Genomic DNA, 21431 nt, shown 5'->3' on the forward strand with positions numbered 1-21431 from the left:
TTTTACAACTTGGGAGACATGGCCAGTATAAATATACAGAGGTAGCTCCGGCGCCATGGTGGGGAGCGGAGCTACACGAGCGTCCTCAGCTGCATTTTGGCGCCTTCCCCTGCATAGCAGCAGCAGCCTCCACAGCTCCTCCAAACAGTCCCTGGATCGCTGGTACCGGGTAGAGAGGGGGAGAGACGCTATATTGCAGCACAATAGTAATCCCTCTGAGGGATTTTATCAGATTACCATCTCGCTACGTTTACATAAAAATGCTGCGCTGGGTGCGTTAGGGTCCTCTCTTCTGTGTCTCCTGTCGCATGCACTAGGGCAGGCTTGCAATATATCAATATCAGGCTGTGTTGTATGTGTACTGTACCTGTTTTTTTCTGATTCACAATGGTAAAACAGCAGTCATGCAGTGTATGTTATGCTAAATTCTATTCTAGTTCATCTGACTCCATATCATGTGAGCAGTGTAGTCCGGCATCTCTGCATGCTGATAACAATGATGGGGCTGATGTGGAACCCCATAAGTGGGGATCGCACCCCCCACCCAGGGTATTGAGCCCCTTATATTGGCTATCAGGGATGTGTTAAAGCTCCCCCTGGAGGATGCTACTACTTAGCAGTCATTTTCCTCCCACAAGATAAAATGGCAGTCACATTTCCTGATTCCAATTAGATGACTTATTTAAAATGGCCTGGATGAATCCAGATAAAAAGTTTCAGGTGTCCAAACGGTTTTTGCATACATTCTCCTTTGCCCCTGATGGCAGAAAATTCTGGGAAGAATCTCCTGCAGTAGACGTCTGTCTCTCGCCTTTCTAAAAAGGCGGTACTCCTTGCTCCGGGCTCCTTTACAGTAAAGGACCTGGCAGATAGGAAAATTGAGACTACTCTAAAATCCATTTGCATTGCTGCAAGTGTTGCTCAAGGGCCGGTCATTGCAGGTTGCTGGATGACACATGCAATTCATTCCTGGTCTAATCAAATTAAGGAAGGTCTCTCGGGTGATATGACCTTAGTTCATACTGTTACTCTCCTGACTCACATTCAGGACATGGCAAGGGTCCTCTGTGACTCCCTTAAAGAGATTGGCAATAATAATACTAGGACCACGGCTATGGCTGTGTCTGCGCACAGAGCCATATGGTTACGTCAGTGGATTGCTGATGCTGACTCCAAATGTAATGTGGAATCTCTTCCCTTCACAGGTGAATGGCTCTTTGGAGGTGGACTGGACACATGGATTTCCAAAGCTACTGCTGGAAAATCCGCGTTTCTTCCTTCGGGGGCTTCACCTGCTAGACGTACCTATCCAGGACCGTCTACTCAGTCCTTTTGGTCCTCCATATTTCGATCTAGGGCCAAAGGGGCCTCCAACGTAGCTAGAGGCTCCAGAGGAAAACCTAAGAAACCAGCTGTTGCTGGATGTCAGAACCACAACACCAGTTCTGCTCCCGCAAAGACTTCAGCATGACGGTGCCCACCCACCTCGAGCAGATCTCGTGGTGGGAGCTTGGTTACGTCACTTCAGCCACATCTGGGACGGTTCCTGCCAAGATGCTTGGGTAAGGGACCTTATCTCTCAGGGTTATAAGCTGGAGTTCGACGGTACTCCTCCCCAATGGTTTTTCAAATCAGGCTTACCAGCTGTGGAAAGTATGCATGTTGTGCTACTACTAGCCATAAACAAGTTGGTCCAGTCCCAGGTTATTGTTCCAGTACCCCTACTACAACAAGGACAGGGTTACTACTCCAGTCTGTTTGTCGTACCAAAACCAGACGGGTCTGTGAGACCCATTCTGAATCTGAAGTCCTTGAATCCTTACCTGAAGGTTTTCAAATTCAAGATCGAATCTTTGAGAGCGGTGATCGCAGGTCTGGAACTACAGGAATTCCTAGTGTCCATGGATATCAAGGACGCTTACCTACATATCCCAATTTGGCCTCCTCATCAGGCCTATCTGTTGTTTGCCCTACTGAACGATCACTACCAGTTTCAGGCGTTACCCTGTCTACAGCTACGAGGGTGTGCACGAAGATGATGGCAGAAATTGTTTCAGCTCAGGGTCCAGGGGATCAATGTAATTCCATACCTGGATGATCTCCTGATAAAAGCGAGTTCCAGGGAGCTTCTATTGCTCCATATAGATTGCACTAGCCAACTTCTGTCTCACCACGGGTGGATCCTCAAACTGCAGAAGTTCCACCTGGAACTATCTCAGAGACTCCTGTTTCTGGGAATGCTACTGGATATTGTAGCAGAGTGTGTTCCTCCCAGTGGAAAAAGCGAGAACACTCCAGGAAATGGTTTGCATAGCACTCAGACCTGCTCGAGTCTCCATTCATCTTTGCGTAAAAGTATTGGGAAAGATGGTGGCCTCCTCCGAGGTGATTCAGTATGGAAGGTTCCATGCCAGACCCTTCCATTTGGACATCCTGAACAAGTGGTCCGGTTCCCATCTTCATATGCACCGGGTGATTCAGCTGTCACCCCAGGCCCGGATTTCACTCCTGTGGTGGCTACAGTCTTCCAACCTCCTGGAATGCCGAAGCTTTGGGGTTCAGGACTGGATCCTTCTCATGACGGATGCAAGTCTGAGGATGGGGAGCGGTCACCCAAGCGGCGCAGTTCCAGAGCCCGAGAGTGCCCGAGAGGCCCTACTTCCAATCAACATTCTGGAACTTCGGGCTATCCACAATGCTCTGCTTCAGGCGTCTCATCTACTACGGGATCGGGCGATCCAGGTTCAGCTGGACAATGCCACGGCGGTGACGTACATCAATCGACAAGGAGGGACAAAAAGCAGGGCCTGCATGCGAGAAGTAGAATACTCCTCTGGACAGAAAGACATGCAAGAGCGCTGTCCACAATCTTCAATCCGGGAGTGGACAACTGGGAGGCAGACTTCCTAAGTCGCCACAACCTCCACCCGGGGGAGTGGGGACTACACCCTCAGGTGTTCCAACTGATCATCAACAGGTGGGGTTGCCCACAGATCGACTTGATGGCCCTTGTCTCAACAAGAAGCTTCGCTGCTATTGCTCACGAACCAGGGACCCGCAGGTGAGCGCAGTGGATGCACTGACTTCACCTTGGCCTTACCATCTGGTCTACCTGTTTTCTACAATTCCTCTGATCCCAAGAGTGCTCAAGCGGATCAGACATCAAAGAGTGGAAGCAATCTTGATTGCCTGTATTGACCCCGAAGAGCGTGGTACACAGCTTTCCCGGACTTGTCCGTAGAGGACCTTTGGCCTCTACCACTAAGAAGGGATCTTCAGCAAGGAACGTTGGTCTATCCTGATTTACGGCAGCTTCGTTTGACGGCATGAAAGTTGAGCGGAACATCCTAGCTCATAAAGGGGTTTCCAAAAAGGCCATTGCCATTATGGTGCAAGCCAGAAAACCTGTGACGTCAAGACACTATCATAATATCTGGCGGAGATATGTCTCGTGGTGCAAGGAACGCAAATATCCCTCTGCAGATTACCACTTGGGAAGGTTCCTCCGTTTTCTGCAGGCTGGAGTGGATAAAGGCTTGTGTCTAGGATCCAATAAGGTCCAGATTTCAGCTCTTTCCATCTTCTTTCAGAAGAAGTTGGCTCTCTTGCCGGCAGTTCAGACCTTCTTGCAAGGGGTGCTTCACATATAACCTCCTTTCGTGACGCCTACAGCACCTTGGGATCTGGATGTAGTGTTACGCTTTCTACAGTCCTCCTGGTTTGAACCTCTGACGACGGTAGAAGATAAGCACCTCAGGTGGAAAACTGTGATGTTACTGGCCCTGGCTTCGGCTAGGCGTGCCTCAGAATTGGGGTCCTTGTTGTGCAAAAGTCTGTACTTGGTCTTTTACGAGAACAGGGCGGAGCTCAGGACTAGACGGCAGTTCCTGGTGAAGGTGGTCTCCACGTTTCACTTGAATCAACCTATTGTGATTCCGCCCGGTTCTGACACTTCTGCTCTTCCGGAGGAATTGGATGCAGAGCGAGCCTTGAAAATCTATGTCAAGAGGACGGCTTGGATCAGAAAGACGGATTCCTTGTTCGTGCTGTATGATGCGCGGAAAAAGGGTTGCCCTGCTTCAAAGCAGTCCATTGCTTGTTCTATTAGGCTTACTATCCAACAAGCCTATGCGTCGGCAGCCTTACCGGTTCCACAGTCTCTGAAGGCCCACTCTACTAGATCGTTGGGTTCTTCCTGGGCGGCTGCCCGTGGAGTCTCTGCCCTGCAACTATGCTGAGCTGCTACCTGGTCAGGGACGAACACCTTTGTGAAGTTCTACAAGTTTGATACCCTGGCCAAAGAGGATACCCAGTTTGGGCAGGCGGTGCTGCAGTTGTCTCCGCACATTCCCGCCCGTTCTGGAAGCTTTGGGACATCCCCATCGTACTTATTCTGTTCCAAATATCCCTTATGCATGCTTGAGAAAATAGCATTTTGAATACCTACCCGTAAATCCTTTTCTCGTAGTCCATAAGGGATATTAGGCGCCCGCCTCTGTGCGGTGACTTTCTGCAGGTTCTCTGTTACGTGTTCCTGTTCAGCTGTTGCTGTTAATGTTGCCAGACTTTGCTGGCTAAGTAATGTATTGGTGCGCTGGTGTTCAAATCTCACCACACCTGTTGTTGTTATGTTCCTTCTCTCACGTATGTCAGTCTCCTTCAGGCACTGTTTTACCTATAACTGAGCTGTGGGAGGAGGCATAGAGGGGAGAAACCAGCACACCCAGTGGAAGAAATTTAAAGTGCACTGGCTCCTTTGGACCCGTCTATACCCCTCCGTACTAATTCTGTCCCCAATATCCCTTATGGACTACGAGAAAAGGATTTACCGGTAGGTATTCAAAATCTTATTTTTGTTAGTTACCTGTATTATAGACGTGCTGTAACTTGTAGTATCAGCCAATGAAGCATTTTTGCATTCACTGTATCTAGATCTAGAATGAAAGCCACAGCCTACCTAATCAAATTTGTAAACGTTCCGATATCACACTTTTCTCTACACAACATCTTCTAACAAGCTGCAACAGTATGGCTGTTTTTGTTGATTATCTGTATTATTGCGCTTATCTCTGCAACAGCATATAACATGATGCTTTTATTTATTCAGTTTGTTCTTTTACCGCCAGGCCAAATTTGATGCTGAAATGCCTTGTGAGACGGTCAGCAAGATTCATTTAGTGGATCTGGCGGGAAGCGAGCGAGCAGATGCCACCGGTGCTACTGGCGTGCGACTCAAGGAAGGAGGGAACATTAATAAGTCTCTCGTAACTCTGGGAAACGTCATTTCTGCCTTAGGTACGCCACTAGATTTCTTTTCCTTCATATTTTGAGATTGCCTCACATGATTGCTGTTACGCTGTTGCCTCAGTCAGTATTTTTCACTTGTGACTTTTTATGTTTTAAATCTCGCCCTAAACCATTGCAGAGTTTAAAAAAAAAAAAGATAATCCATTTATTTTTTTTATTTGTTTTTATGACTGTAAAATTGAAGTAAATATCTGGAGGGAGTCTTGCTTTCTGAGGAGTCTACTATGTCTTTTATTTATTTGTTTTTATTTTGGTCATTCTCAGCTGATTTATCTCAGGATGCAGCCAATCATCTTGTGAAGAAGAAGCAAGTTTTCGTGCCTTACAGAGATTCTGTTCTGACTTGGCTGTTAAAAGATAGCCTGGGTGGAAACGCCAAAACCATAATGATTGCCAGTAAGCTTTCTGACCCACTCTGTTATATATATTTTATTAAACAGTTTGCAAATGTAATTGCATAAGTTTATTTGTATGTTTGTGCTGAGACTATGTATTCTCTAATGCTTACTTTATAAGGGTGGGTATATGCCATTATAAAAGTGGGTACATTCCAGAACGACACGTATTTGGAACGATTCTTCACCCAATTTCCCTTGAGCCCAGAACAAACGATATTGAGCGTACACATTGCACAGTCCTGCAAACGACCAAACGGTTTATCATGTCGTTTGATCATATATGATTTATCGTTGCTCCTGTACACAGTAGAATGATCACTGGCAAGAGGCGACGTCTTTATTGGCCAAATCGGACTGACATATTGTCTGGTTGGCTGTGCTCACTATACCATGTGCACCAAATCGCATATGATATTGGGGGTCATTCCGAGTTGATCGCTAGCTAAAAATGTTCGCTGCGCTGTGATTGAGGAAAAAAAAGCACTTCTGCGCATGCATATGCGGCGCAGTGCGAACGCGCAACATACTTTCACAACGGGCGATGTATTTTTACACAAGGTCTAGCGAAGCATTTCAGTCGCACTGCTGGCCGCAGAGTGATTGACATGAAGTGGGCGTTTCTGGGTGTCAACTGACCGTTTTCAGGGAGTGTTCGAAAAAATGCAGGCGTGCCAGGAAAAATGCAGGCGTGGCTGGCTGAATGCAGGGCGTATTTGTGACGTCAAATCCAGAACTGAATGGTCTGAAGTGATCGCAAGCGCTGAGTAGGTCTCGAGCTACTCAGAAACTGCACAATATTTTTTGGTAGCCGCTCTGCGATCCTTTCGTTCGCACTTCTGCTAAGCTAAGATACACTCCCAGAGGGCGACGGCTGCTAAAAACAGCTAGTGAGCGATCAACTCGGAATGACCCTCATTGTCTTATAAACAATTAAGCATGGCCGACCAGAGGGTATCGTGTGCGACCTGTGGGAGCATGCAATTGTGTGTACACACTAAACGATGTAGACAATTTGTCGTTTCAATACGGTAAATTGTCCCGGTATCGTTCTAGTATGTACCCTAAGATCAGATTTGAAGTGGTTTATATTTTTTTATTAAACTATAATCCTTGCACACAGCATAAAGTGAGCTGTTTTTCTGGTAACATGCCTCTGCTCCCCGCCAGCGGTACCAAGGCAGTTCCATGCAAGGACACTTGCTGTTCAGGGTAACTTGTTCCCATCATTGCCGTACTATAGGGGTCATTCCGAGTTGATCACTCGCTGCCGATTTTTGCAGCGCAGCAATCAGGTAAAAAAAACCAGCAAAACTTTGCATGCGTATGCACCACAATGCGCATGCGCGTCGTATGGGTACAAACCGCATCGTTGCTGTGCAATGCTTCTAGCGACGATTCCATTCGCACAGCCGATCGCAAGGAGATTGACAGGAAGAGGGCATTTATGGGTCAACTGACCGTTTTCTGGGAGTGGTAGGAAAAATGCAGGCGTGTCCAGGCGTTTGCAGGGCGGGTATCTGACGTCAATTCCGGGAACTCCATCACTAGGATCATTGCACAGGTCTGTTTTGCACAAAATGTTTTTGTACTGCTCAGCTGCACATGTGATCGCATACTTGCAAAGCGAAAATACACTCCCCCGTGGGCGGCGACTATGCGTTTGCACGGCTGCAAAAAGTAGCTAGCGAGCGATCAACTCGGAATGAGGGCCTAGAAGTCTTACTGAGTCTACAACCCAAAGCCTCATTAAGGCCCACATGAGCCTGGGGCAGTAAATGATCAAGGGTTTACTGTGAGAGGCAGAAGAGCTGTGACCAGTGCTGGGAGTGTGGCTAGAGCTGTGTGGGTGTGTCCAGTGTAATGTGGGCGTGTACAATACACTATCGGCCCTAATGTCTCCCTTAGTACAAAAAAAGTAGAAAAATTTCACCATTAATAATTACAATTTTAATACCTCTTATATATATGCTGGCTGTGTGGTCAGCTGGGCATCTGGTCAATGTCATTATGATGGGTCTATTATTATGTGGGGTGCCTGGGGCTGTGGTCCCATCTGCCTCATTGGTAATCTAGCCCTGTAACAACCAGAAAAAAAGGTAAGTGCCAAACCCCCGGTAGCTGTGCTACTTGTGGTGGTGATTGTTAGCTAGCAATGGACTGTATGAGGCTGAGATATCGAAAACCTGGGTATACATTGAGCAATGGTAATGAAGGACGGAACGATCATGTATTATCCTTAATTAACATACTACAGGACGCTAGTGATATCGTCAAGTTTGATGTGCAGCACTAGATGACCGCGGACACTCCCAAATCGGGCAAACACACTGCCCGATATGCGCAGTTGTGAGCAATATGTTGATACAATCCGCAGGGACGGACGACATATTGCTCAGTGTGTACCCAGCTTTATGTGACATTATGCCCTAAAATGTATCTTTTAATATAAATATATTGCACTGTATCAAATTCGCAGGGGTTAAACACCATTCTACATGTTACGGATAAATCTAAAAGTAATTCTAAATTACTGAATATACTCCATTATTGGTAGATTTCAGACATTTACAAACAAACTGTTGACATTTTGAAAGAGTAACCCCCCCCCCCCCCTTCACCCAGAGGTTTTCGCTGTCTGCTGCCTTGCCATGTCACATATCTAGGGTAACAGCTGTTGAATCTTTGTGTGCACGTGTGTGATCTGCGTTATTCTCCCTGTCATCATTACTCCTACATTTATATTTTTTTTGTGCTATAAAAAAATAAAATAATCAGTGTTCCTGATTGCAGTATGTGTATTACTGCTTACCCTCCTAATCAAAACTACAATCAGGTTGGCCGAAAGATTTCTTCCAACCTATAAATAGTGCTAGTGTAACAGCACTGTTTTACATACAAAGCAATCCCACTGGCTTGCCATGAAAGCCGACTGGCTGCGGCTGCTTTTTAACTAGCTGTTCGCCAAGCCTTACCGTTAGTCTATGCGCAATGTGTAACACCGCTCCGAGTGCCTATTTGACTTTCAAATGATAAAATCACCTCCTTGTTGATCAGAGCTTAAGGTGCTGAATAATTTGTTTTTTGAATTCTTTTCTTTCGCAGCTATTTCGCCTGCTGATGTCAATTATGGAGAAACTTTAAGTACACTTCGCTATGCAAATAGAGCCAAAAACATTATCAACAAGCCCACCATTAATGAGGATACTAATGTCAAGTTAATACGCGAGCTTCGAGCTGAAATTGCTCGCCTGAAAGCCTTGCTAGCTCAGGGGAATCAGGTTAGTGCTTTTAATTCCCAACTTATAATTAACTTTCTTTGACTAATGGCATCTATTTCAAGGTCTTAATATGATCATTATCTCTTTCATTAAATTTATTTGGGTAAGCGTAAACATCTCCCACCTCCAGATGTGAGTAAGTGACAAGACTCTAATAAACCTACTTACAGTATTCTTTTTGTGCCTGTCGCTGTGATGTCCCTTTTCAACTGAGGACCAAATTAATGTGTATGAAATGTGTCGCTGGGAGCACAGCTCACCAAATGCTCCTTGCTCAGGTGTCCGTGCTTAAAAGGCATGCTTATTGTATCGTTTTAAAAACTTGAAAATAGTGTCTAAAAATATTTTTTTTTATATTTATGTAGTGCTATATTTATATATATATATATATATATATATATATATATATATATATATATATATATATATATATATTTATGTATTCCTATAGGCCTCAAGGCGCTTATGGACATAATAAAGCTATTTAGATTTTCAGACACAGGGCCTTATTCAGGTTTGTTTCAGGCAAACAAAAAAAAGCCCACTATTTGGCCAAACCGTGTTGCACTGCAGGTGGGGCAGATGTAACATGTGCAGAGAGAGAGAGTTAGATTTGGGTGGGGTGTGTTCAAACTGAAATCTAAATTGCAGTGTAAAAATAAAGCAGCCAGTATTTACCCTGCACAGAAACAATCTAACCCACCCAAATGTAAATCTCTCTGCACATGTTACATCTGCCCCACCTGCAGTGCACATGGTTTTGCCCATTAGTGTACTCTTTTTTGATTTGCTAACAAACCTGAATAACCCCCACAGTATAGAACCTATGAATGTTAGATCTGCATGAAATACAGATACCATGGCAGTAATGCAAAGGTTATGGTAACCATTTTGGGTCATCAGTTGCAAGAACTAAAGCCCTACAGTCGTGTCCTCCTACATCTAGCCTTAATACACCGCGCAGCACAAGATACCTGGCGTTCTTTGATAAAAATGTGTTTTAGTTGCAACACAATGTGACTGGAAAGCACTAGGCGGCAGCGCTGATTCATTTGCTACACTTGTATATCTGTGTGCGATTGGGTCTGTGCGCCTGATTCATGTTTGCATGCAATGCCGATGTTCACGCTGCTGAGTGATCATCGGTAGACTGAGCATGCCCAAGGTACTTTTGTGATGCCGCGCGTAGATAGAATTTATTTGCAGAATGATTGACAGGGAGTGGCAGCAAAAACGCAGGCGTGTCATGAACGTTTTCAGGATGTGTTTCTGCCTTCTGCTTAAATCATGTACATAGAGAAACACGGTTGTGACGATTCTGCTGCGGGCAGTCTGCGTGATTATAGACTCACTCGCAGAGTCGATGTTCCTCATATCTGCTTTGATGCGGCCTTTGTGTGCGCAGTTGCTGAAGACTTTGTGGTGGCTCCCATGGGCGTGTCTGTTCTTTTCTGGGCGGCTGCTTCACTTGCGATGATTAGGAAGTCCTTATGCTAAGCAATCGCAGCTGTGTAGACATGTGCGTACAATCCTGAATCAGGCCCCGTTATACGAAGCAAAGCAGATCTTGGCATGGAAGAAGTCATGCTGCATCATAGCACTTTGTATAGAGATTCAGAGACTCAGTCGCACACAGACATACAACTGACTAAGAAGCATTTTCAGCAGAAAAGGCACCCGAGGCTAGCACAGTCTCCTAGAACCTGGCACACAGAGAGGGGCTGTTTGTACGACTGCAGCAGTGATGCGTGATACATCTGTAATTCATATTTCTCATACGTCCTAGAGGATGCTGGGGACTCCAAAAAGACCATGGGGTATAGACGGATCCGCAGGAGCCTGGGCACACTATAAAGACTTAAACTGGGTGTGAACTGGCTCCTCCCTCTATGCCCCTCCTCCAGACCTCAGTTAGACTTTGTGCCCAGGAGTGATGGGTCACACACTAGGGGAGCTCTCCTGAGTTTCTCTAAAGACTTTATTGTTAGGTTTTTTATTTTCAGGCAGACCTGCTGGCTACAGGCTCCCTGCATCGTGGGACTGAGGGGAGAGAAGCAGGACCTACTTCTTCTTAGTTTAAAGGCTCCGCTACTCAGCTACTGGACACCATTAGCTCCAGAGGATTCGATCACTCGGTGCGCCTAGCTGCTTGTTCCCGGAGCCACGCCGTCAATCCCCTCACAAAAGCCAGAAGAAAGATGCCGGGTGAGTATTGGAAGAAAAGAAGACTTCAGTGACGGCAGAAGACTTCAGTAACGGAGGTAACAGCAGCGGTAGCGCTGCGCTCCATGCTCCCACACACCAACGTCTCTGGCAGGGTGCAGGGCGCTGCGGGGGAGCGCCCTGGGGGCATGTTGCTGATGTTCTATAATGCTGGCGGGGGACACATTACGGTGCCTGGGCACAGCGTATGTTCACCCCGCCAGCGTGTCGCAGGGGGGAGAGAGAGCGGTAGCGCTGCGCTCCCGGCTTTCGCGCTTTCCATCACCTGCAGGGTGCAGAGCGCTGGGGGGGAGCGCCCTGGGCAGCATATAATAAAATCAGTAATATCACTGGCGGGGGGACATACTTCGGTGCTCACCCCGCCAGTGCGCCGTGAACGGGAGGGAGCAGCAGCGGTAGCGCTGCGCTCCCGGCTCCCGCACTCCACCGGGCCTGCAGGGCGCTGGGGGGGAGCGCCCTGGGCAACATTTAAAAAATGTAATCACTGACGGGGGGGGGGGGACATGCTTCGGCGCCCGCCCCGCCAGTGCGCCGCGAACGGGAGGGAGAGGCAGCGGTGGCGCTGCGCTTTCTGCTCCCGCTCCCCGTCGGCCTCCAGGGTGCAGGGCGCTGGGGGGGGAGCGCCCTGGGCGGCATTGATTAAAGGATCCCGGGCGGGGGAACATACCCGGACACCGGGTGTCTTCGCCCCGCAGGGAGACCGCAGCGTGCACGCTGCGGTCCATAGCTCCCACACACCAACAGCTTCCGTGGGTGGGTACAGTTACCCCCTGTATATAGGGTCCCCAGCTAGTTTTTAGGGGTTTATATATTTTATATTTATTTAATTGAGCGGGCTTAAGCGCGCCAGGAGGGGGCGGAGCTTAGCCCTCACAGAGGAGTCAGCGCCATTTTCCTCAGGTCCCCACCAGGATTTACTGTACAGTAAGAAGGAGGGGGGGCACAGTGTTTTTAATGCTATATGGGTGTCATATAGCATTATGTTTAATAATGGACGCATAATCCTTGTTGTGATACATAAACCCACTGTTTCCCTGTGTTTTACCCACTATCGGTTAGTCGACATATGTCGACAGGTGTTAGGGCTTTGTCACAAGCTGATGTGGGGATAACTGTCGGCTTCGCCGACGCTTGGCGGTACTTGATTCAAAAAAATTAAGTATTAGCAGGTTGGTTTTGTGTGCTTGAAAACAAGTCAACGCGCTAGGGGAGACACAGTTGTTGGTGGATGCCCTGTCGGCATCAACTGTATTTCCGGGGTAGAAAAATTAACAGGCTGTTATTGCCTTGTACCTGTATTGGTGTGTGTGTGTATATATATATATATATATATATATATATATATATATATAGGTATATGTGGGGGGAAGTGTTATTGAAATTGTATATGTATACTTCCCTCAGAACCCTCGGGGTTCTAAGATTATTATTATTTTTTGCCCGCTTACTACTCCTTGCTGTCGACATTTACTCAGTTTCTGTCGACCATAACGTTCCTGGTAGATCCACATCGGGGGCACGTCAGTACATGGTCATACACTTTCACAACACATTGCTGGGACCTGACGGGTCTGGACAATCCACTTGCGTATAGGTTATATCTATATGTATATATATATGTAGATATATGTTTATATATGCATGGTTAGGATATGTGTATTTTATTGTGTATTACATTATGTATATCCATGAATGCTAAGATAATGGTATTCTTCTCACGTGCTGATCGCTCTGTTGACTAAGCTCTAGATTGGCCGTGACGAGTTGGTTTTCGATCCTCTCAAGGAGTCCGAATATTATTCTCTTCCCGACGCGGAGAGAACATTACGGCAGTCAACTCCTGGTCGACGCAGAGCCCGGTCTCAAAGGATCATACACAGGAAGCTAAGTGATATTTTATTTCTATACTTTGGCCTTATTTGCATTGCATTCACATGAGGGAGTGTTGTATTCGGGTAGGCATCCGATAGAATTACCCTACCCAGAGTGGGTAAACTTACTTATGTTGTTTCTACTTATAACATTGCAGCAGGCTGCCGCGTGACTGCAGGAGGTGTAGCCGGGAAAATGCTGAGGTTGTCTCCGAGAGATACTCGGGGGAGGTATACAGCGGTTTGGTGAGCCCTCTGTTCAGTCACTCTCAGCGGATACACCTGGTAAGTCTAACTTCGTGAGTTAGCCTCCTTCACAACGGTTGGTGATGCATTCTTTTGTGGGATGCAGTCATTTTAACCGGTTCGATACCGTTCTTTTTTTCCTTTTCTGTGCAGACAGTGGAAGGTTGGAAGGTAAGAGTTCTGCAGCCTTGGTAGGTTCGCAGAAGTGGATGTCGTTTTCTGTTTCCAACACATCCACCACTTGTCGCTGAGTCTATCTGGCTAGTTCCCACTCCGGTGAGCGCTAGTCTAATAATTTCAGTTAGTCCAGGAATGGACTAAGACTTGTGAGTAATTTATAGAATCAAAAGGGGGAGCATTCTGAGTTACGGTTGTTCCCCTTACTGTTTTTTCTAATGGATCTTGCCGTTCCCCTCTGGTTGGGGAGGTAGTACGCTACGTCATACAGAGGTGCTTCAGATTCAGGACATTGTCCGGTTGTCCCTGTATAAAGGTGCAAATCGTTGTTTCTCTCTGACTGTTCTTCGACACAGGGATTGGCTGTTGTTCCCACCGACACAGTTGTCGGAGGTGGGTTTCAGAGTAGATACTGCCCGGATAATATTCGGGTTTTTTTCCTGTGGAAAGAGGTCTGAGGATACATAGTTGGATCAGCTTTGCTGGGACACTTTATCAATATGTTCCGTTACTAAAACAGATGGGTGCGGCCTACGAGGCCTGTTTTGGTGAGCACGTCTACTGCCAGAGTGGCTTTCAAGGGGCCAGTTGAAATTGTGGTCCGCGTTTCACCTGCACAAGCACCGGAATATAAGCCTAAAGGCCAAGACATCACTCCTGTGGTGTCTGCTCGGTTCTCTCCTTCTAGAGGGATGAAGGTTCGGGATCCAAGGTTAGATCCTGGTATCCGTGCATAGGGATCTCCGAGGCTGGGGAGCAGGCCTCGCAAGGGACGTATTTCCAGAGGTTAAGGTTAAGTTGGAAAGCTTGTCTGCAATAAGTTTTATTGATTTAAAAGATATTTTCGACGAACGTATTCTTCGTGTTCGGCCCATGTTAGTTCTGCCAGACAACTTATCAGCAATGGCGTGAGTAAGCCGCTATGACGGACCAAGGAGCAAAGCGGCAATGGCAGAAGATGCACAGTTTTGCCGTGGGGCAAAAAGTCTGGTAGTTTTCGTTCCGGTGGTTGGCGAAGGAGAAATAGATTTCCTCTGCTGACGCGATCTACATCCGGGGAAAAATTCAGTCATCGTCGAGAAGTTTTCACAGATGTGACAACTTTTGTGGAGGGTCGCAATTGGTCATGTTGGTGTCTCGCTTCAACGAGAGGCCTCAGGGATATTGTTTCAGGTCAAGGGACACCCTCGTGATACCGTGGGTGTTTTTAGTCGGTCTATGTGGCCTTTCCTATTTCATTTTTTCGGAAGGTGATAAACGTAAGAAGAACATAGGTTCAGGCGATCCTCTCGGATCTGATTTAGCCAAGGAGGTTTTGCTATCCAGTTTTTCATGATTTGCTCATGGGAGTTTCCTGCCCTCTTCCTTTTACGTGAGGAACTGTTACAACTAGATCAGGGCGTGTATCAAGACTTACCGCGACTGCGTCTGACGGCGTGGCGGTTGAATGCCATATTCTAAGCCGGAAGGATGTTCTCAGTGAAGCCGTTTCCTCAATGTTTCAGGCTAGGACAGAAGTAACTGCAAAGCCTTTCCGCCATGGTTGGCGTATTTCTGTGTCTTGGTGTGAATCCAGGATGGTTTCTGCTAGGTCGTTCTTATCCATACTTACAAGCCATTGTGGATGCAGGCCTACAGTTAGGCTCCATTTCGGGGCAGTATGGCCTTATTATTTTCTAAAAAAAAATAAAAAAATTCTCTCTTGGAAAGTGGTCATGCTATTGGCTTTGGCGTCCGTAAGGTGGGTGTCGGACATGGTGGGTTTGTCTCACAAGAGCCTTGTTTGATCTTCCAGGTAGACAGAGAGGACTTGTGAACTCTGATTGTAGTTCTACCAAAGAGTGGTTTCTGAATTTCGCAGAAAAGAGTCTATTTTTGATGCCGGTGGTTCCTTCGGCATTAGCTGATTCAAAGTCTTTCGGTGTTACCGGGGATTTGAATATTTAGGTTGCCAATTTGGCTCAGTTTGGAGAAATAGAGGCTCTGTTTCTCCGGTATGCTCCCAACATGCTTGGGGCGACTGCAGTATGCTGTCTGTTACACGCTGAATCTGTGATACGATTTGGCATGTTGTTCGATGGTTGGATTGCCGTGCCCGAAGTCGGTGGAAGCCCATTCTAATGGAAAGATGGGCTCTTCTTGGGCGGATGCCCGAGGAGTCTAGGCGGTTCAACTTTGCCGAGCGGATTATTGGTCGGGATCAAATGCTTTTGCTATGCTCTACGAGTTTGATACCATGATTGTTGGGGACCTCTTTGTTTGCTCATTCGGTGCTGCAGAGTCGTCCGCACTCTCCCGCCCGTTTTGGAGCTTTGGTATAAACCCCAAGGTCCTTTTGGAGTCCCCAGCATCCTCTAGGACGTATGAGAAAATTGGATTTTGGTACCTACCGGTAAATCCTTTTCTCTTAGTCCGTAGAGGATGCTGGGCACCCGTCCCAGTGCGTACGGTGTCTGCAGTTAGTGTTTTTGGTTACACCCTGGTGGTGTGTCTTCTCTGTCAGGCGGTTGCTACCGTTTTTTCATGCCATGGCATGCGGGGTCTTATTTTTGCTTATGTGGACACACGGTTTGTGTTGCATATTCTCTCAACATATGGCTGTGTTTTGTTCATGCTGTGGGCTGGTATTCTACTGAATGCCACGTTCTACGGTGTGTTTGAGGTGTGAGCTGGTAGGACACTCACCGTGTTTATAACAATAAATTCTGTTCTCGAAATGTCCATCTCTCCTGGGCACAGTTTTCTAACTGCGGTCTGGAGGAGGGGCATAGAGGGAGGAGCCAGTTCACACCCAGTTTAAGTCTTTATAGTGTGCCCAGGCTCCTGCGGATCCGTCTATACCCAATGGTCCTTTTGGAGTCCCCAGCATCCTCTACGGACCAAGAGAAAAGGATTTACCGGTAGGTACCAAAATCCTATTTTCACTCAAACCATGCATTTCTTTAAAGACCAATCTTACTTTGACCTACAAGTTGCAGTATTAGTAGCAGAGTAATTGTCGCCTAATTCAGACCTGATCGCAGCAGCAAATTTGTTCTCTAATGGGCAAAAACATGTGCACTGCAGGGGGGGAGGGGAGGGCAGATATAACATGTGTAGAGAGAGTTAGATTTGGGTGAGTTATATTGTTTCTGTGCAGGGTAAATACTGGCTGTTTTATTTTTACACTGCAATTAGATTTCAGTTTGAACACACCACACCCAAATCTAACTCTCTCTGCACATGTTATATCTGCCCCCCCCCCCCCCCCCCCCCCTGCAGTGCACATAGTTTTGCCCATTAGAGAACAAATTTGCTGCTGCGATCAGGTCTGTATTAGGCCCATTGATACCCCTTTCACACACACATCCCGGGTCTGACCCAGGTTATTGAACACTGTTTCAAACCACGTCACAGCTGCTCAGACCCCTTTCACACAGCGCCTTGGTCCAGGGTTATTTCTGGGTTGTGCCCAGGCACACTAAACTCGTGTCTGCCATATCTGCCGTGTCATGTCACTCCCTTGAGGCATGACTTTAGAAACACAGCCAATCGGCAGTTTTCAGAGGTACCCTGGGTAAAATAACCTGGGTTGTATCTTTCTAACCGCATTCTATCTGGGTCGGTCCCATCGAAGACCCTTTCACACCAATCCAGGACCTGGGTTACCTTTGCAATATCCTGGGTCAAGGGCTCTGTGTAAAAGGGATATGACTAACATTCCCCCAAAGTGTAAATTTTCACTAATTATGTTTTTCTAAACCTGAAGTATCCCCAACAGGTTATGTTTAAGGATTTCTGTCTTGGGAAGTAGGTGGGATAATTACTGACCCAGCATCAGAGATTAACTCACCTGTGCATGAGTACAGACATCAAGAAAACATGACCTTTTTGGGGGTACTTGAGGACAGCAGTTGAGAACCACTGCTCTAGACCATAATAATCAATCGGACATTTGCGGTCATTGCCTAACATGCGCTCAACTGGTAAAAGGTAATTCAGTAAACAAAACAGCAGGCCAGCGCCATGGGGTGTTATCTGAATCGGCAACCAGTGAGATGTAAGGTCTCCTAATATTACCCAAAGACAACTAGATATCTAGATATACCGTTTTCTGTGGGTGACATATACACCTTATTGAAAAGAACCCTTGGAATTAGGTCTTAATATAAATTTTGAGTGATGAAAAGTATTCACAGCGCTTCACTTTTTCCACGTTTTGTTATGTTAGTTTTATTCCAAAATTGAATAAAGTAATTTTTTCCCTCAAAATTTTACACACGATACCCCATGATGACAATGTGGAAAGTGTTTTTTTGAGATTTTTGCAAGTTTATTAAAAATAAAGAAACTAAGAAATCACATGTACATTAGTAATCACAGCCTTTGCGCAATACTTTGTTGATGCACCTTTGGCAGCAATTACAGCTTCAAGTCTTTTTAAATATGATGCCACAAGCTTGGCACACCTATCTTTGGCCAGTTTCTCCCATTCCTCCCATTCCTCTTTGCAGTATCTTTCAAGCTCCATCAGGTTAGATGGGAAGTATCAGTGCATACACATTTTCAGATGTCTCTAGAGATGTTCAATCAGATTCAAGTCTGGGCTCTAGCTGGGCCACTCAAGGACATTCAGAGTTGACCTGAATCCACTCCTTTGATATATCGGTTGTGTGCTAAGGGTCATTGTCCTGCTGAAAGATTAACCGACGCCCCAGTCTGAGGTTAAGAGCGCTCTGGAGCAGGTTTTCATCTCTATCCTGACTAGTCTCCCAGTTCCTGGTGCTGAAAAACATCCCCACAGCATGATGCTGTCACCACCATGCTTCACTGTAGGGATGGTATTGGCCTGGTGATGAGCGGTGCCTGATTTCCTCCAAACATGACGCCTGGCATTCACGCCAAAGAGTTCAATCTTTGTCTCAACAGACCAGAGAAATTTGTTTCTCATGGTCTGAGAGTCCTTCAGGTACATTTTGGCAAACTCCAGGTGGGCTTTTTACTAAGGACTGGCTTCCGTCTGGCCACTCTACCATACAGGCCTGATTGGTGGATTGCTGTAAAGATGGTTGTCCTTCTGGAAGGTAATCCTCTCTCTACAGAGAAATGCTGTAGCTCTGACAGAGTGACCATCGGGTTCTTGGTCACCTCCCTGACTAGAGCCCTTCTTCCCCGATCGCTCAGTTTAGACAGCCAGACGGCTCCTGGTGGTTCCGAACTTATTCCATTTATGGATGATGGAGGCCACTGTGCTCATTGGCACCTTCAAAGCAGCAGTTATTGTTCTGTACCCTTCCCCAGATTTGTGCCTCGAGACAATCCTGTCTCTTAGGTCTACAGACAATTACTTTGACTTCATGCTTGGTTTGTGCTCAGACATGCACTGTCAAGTGTGGGACCTTATATAGACAGGTGTGTGCCTTTCCAAATCATGTCCAATCAAATGAATTTACCACAGGTGGACTCCAGTTAAGCTGTTGGAACATCTCAAGGATGGTCAGTGGAAACAGGATGCACCTGAGCTCAATTTTGAGCTTTATGGCAAAGGCTGTGAATACTTAAGTACATATTTTTTTTTATTTTTAATAAATTTGCAAAAATCTCAAAACTTTTTTCATGTCATTATGGGATATTGTGTGCAGAATTTTGTGGACAAAAATGAATTTATTCCATTTTGGAATAAGGCTGTAACATAACAAAATGTGGAAAAAGTTAAACACTGTGAATACTTTACGGATGCACTGTAGGCAAAGTGGGTCCAACCACCAAAGACCCTGTGTGTTTTGTTCTTTATGCAGGACTTCTTAAGGGGTAAATAGAATCACAATTTGCAAAACATTAGTGGAAAAGTGTTCACTTGTAAATTCATCTGGTCAATATCATTCCTTAGAGCAGGCATGTCCAAACTGCGGCCCTCCAGTTGTTGAGAAACTACACATCAAAGCATGCCCTGACACAGCTTTAGCATTCTCTGACAGCAAAACTGTGTCAGGGCATGCTGGGATATGTAGTTTCACAACAGCTCAGTGGCTGCAGTGAGCAGAGATGTAAAGTTGAGACCGTATCCTCAATGAGTATTTTTCAGTTTGGTACCCAAAAAATAGAAAGGAAGGTACAATTGTCTTCTCTGGGTAGAATATAAGCTCTCAAGAAACATTCAAAAATGCACTTTCCTCTCTCCAGTTCCACGTTGTGAAGTACCCATTGAGCATACTGGCTCACAAGTACATCTGCTTAGTTTCATGCTGAGGATGTGAGTGCACAAGAACCCTTCCAAGCCGTTCAAAGTTCACCAAAATTTGACAGCTCTCAGTCCTATGTGTTTAGCAAGCTTATGAGGGGATTGCTAAATAGAGCTAGATGAGATTTGGCTGTTGGTAGTCCCACTAGATCCTTTTACTAAGAGTCTGTGAGCAATCTCTAGCACCATGGGCCTAATTCAGATTGATCGCAGCAGCAAATTTGTTAGCTAATGGTCAAACCCATGTGCATTGCAGGGGAGGCAGATCTAATATGTGCAGAGAGAGTTAGATTTGGGTGGGTAATTTTGTTTTTGTGCAGAGTAAATATTGGCTGCTTTATTTTAAAACTGCAATTTATATTTCGGTTTGAACACACGCCACCCAAATCTAACTCCCCCTGCACGTTATATCTGGCCCCCCCCCCCCCTGCAGTGCACATGGTTCTGCCCATTAGCTAACAAATTTGCTGCTGCGATCATATCTGAATTATGCCCCTTGTACAGTAGAAGGGAGGGTGAGCCGATCACTAAGGGAAGCAGATTTATTTTCACTGCACTATTGTTTTTCAATTCAGAAGCCAAGAACCAAAAGTATAGTAATAAACTGTCTAAATAATAAAGCAGTCTGGGTTATTTAAGAGGAAAATACGTTGTTTCTATAATGTGTCAGCTGTATGCAGTGTTGTAAAATACTAAATCCAGACAAGCGTTGTTTGTGTAGAGATAATAAAATATGTGACTTTACTAGTATAAGACAACTGATGTTATGCACAGTAAAGCTTTTAGGTTTTAGGTGTGTTAAACAGTATTCTAGAAGCATATGTGATTTATTCTAGGATTGCAGATTTCATACCCCAGTACATAGATTCCTGAAACAGCAGGTTGTAATAACGTCACTTAATATTTATGAGTAGGCAAGGTGTGAGACAAGTAGGCTCTCTAAAAGATTTTCCCAACACTTTGTCTTTTAAAGACGTAAATACTTGTTTAAACGATAGCATTTAATATCGCAATGTGAAAGCCTAGGCCTCCAAAAAGCCTTCGCGGCAGTTTTGGATCACTTTTAGATTCTTCTGAGCAAAGACCCAAAATAATTGTTATCTGACCAGAAGAAATGAGTAATGGTTTATATTTACTGCACTACTGAACCTGGAATATAATTTAGCTTATATAAACAAAAACTAGTGCAGGTTGAGTCTCCCATATACAAAATGCTTGGGACCAGAAGTATTTTGCACATCAGAAAGCAAAGGCGTCACTATCTCAGTCGCGCTCCAAAAAATGACACATTTTGTATTTTGGAAGTTTGCATATGGCAGACTCAGCATGTAATGGCCTTTCCAAACAAGTACGTAAAAGTTTCATGATCTTCATGTCCGTACAACGCACATAGGGGTTTATGTATTAAGCAGTGAAATACTTTGTTTAGGTTTGTGTTCATTTTAGAGTCTGATGATATTTGCCTTACTGTAAGTTTATTCTCCGTTTCTGAATTGTGCTTTCTTTTTCAGATTGCACTTTTGGATTCACCCACTGCGTTAAGTATGGAAGAAAAACTGCTACAGAATGAAGCCCGTGTAAGTATTAAAATGTACAGCCATTTCTTGCCTGTGCTGGAATTCATATATAGTTCATTTGACACATTTTGTGTATTATAATTGAAAATGATTGGTTGTGGTAATAAATGCTCTTTATAGTAGGTGCTTTGAAG

The 21431-nt window shown here is 45.6% G+C and overlaps 1 protein-coding gene and 1 long non-coding RNA gene across 5 annotated transcripts in view; one reads left to right on the forward strand and one right to left on the reverse strand.

The window, feature by feature from the left end:
* Positions 1-21431, forward strand: part of KIF16B (kinesin family member 16B) — a 717875-nt gene that overhangs the window by 120739 nt on the left and 575705 nt on the right. For all 4 annotated transcript variants that reach the window (XM_063918524.1, XM_063918525.1, XM_063918526.1 and 1 more), the window contains exons 8-11: positions 5127-5295; positions 5572-5703; positions 8808-8983; positions 21232-21297. In XM_063918524.1, the coding sequence (XP_063774594.1) occupies positions 5127-5295; positions 5572-5703; positions 8808-8983; positions 21232-21297 (543 nt within the window). The remainder of the gene's footprint in view (positions 1-5126; positions 5296-5571; positions 5704-8807; positions 8984-21231; positions 21298-21431) is intronic.
* LOC134910460 (uncharacterized) overlaps positions 1-21431 on the reverse strand; it is a 97544-nt gene that overhangs the window by 72655 nt on the left and 3458 nt on the right. Inside the window, exon 2 of the long non-coding RNA XR_010176205.1 lies at positions 7660-7780. This is a non-coding gene — a long non-coding RNA (uncharacterized LOC134910460). The remainder of the gene's footprint in view (positions 1-7659; positions 7781-21431) is intronic.

The sequence above is a fragment of the Pseudophryne corroboree genome, chromosome 4 (genome assembly GCF_028390025.1).
Source record: "Pseudophryne corroboree isolate aPseCor3 chromosome 4, aPseCor3.hap2, whole genome shotgun sequence".
Taxonomy (NCBI): domain Eukaryota; kingdom Metazoa; phylum Chordata; class Amphibia; order Anura; family Myobatrachidae; genus Pseudophryne; species Pseudophryne corroboree.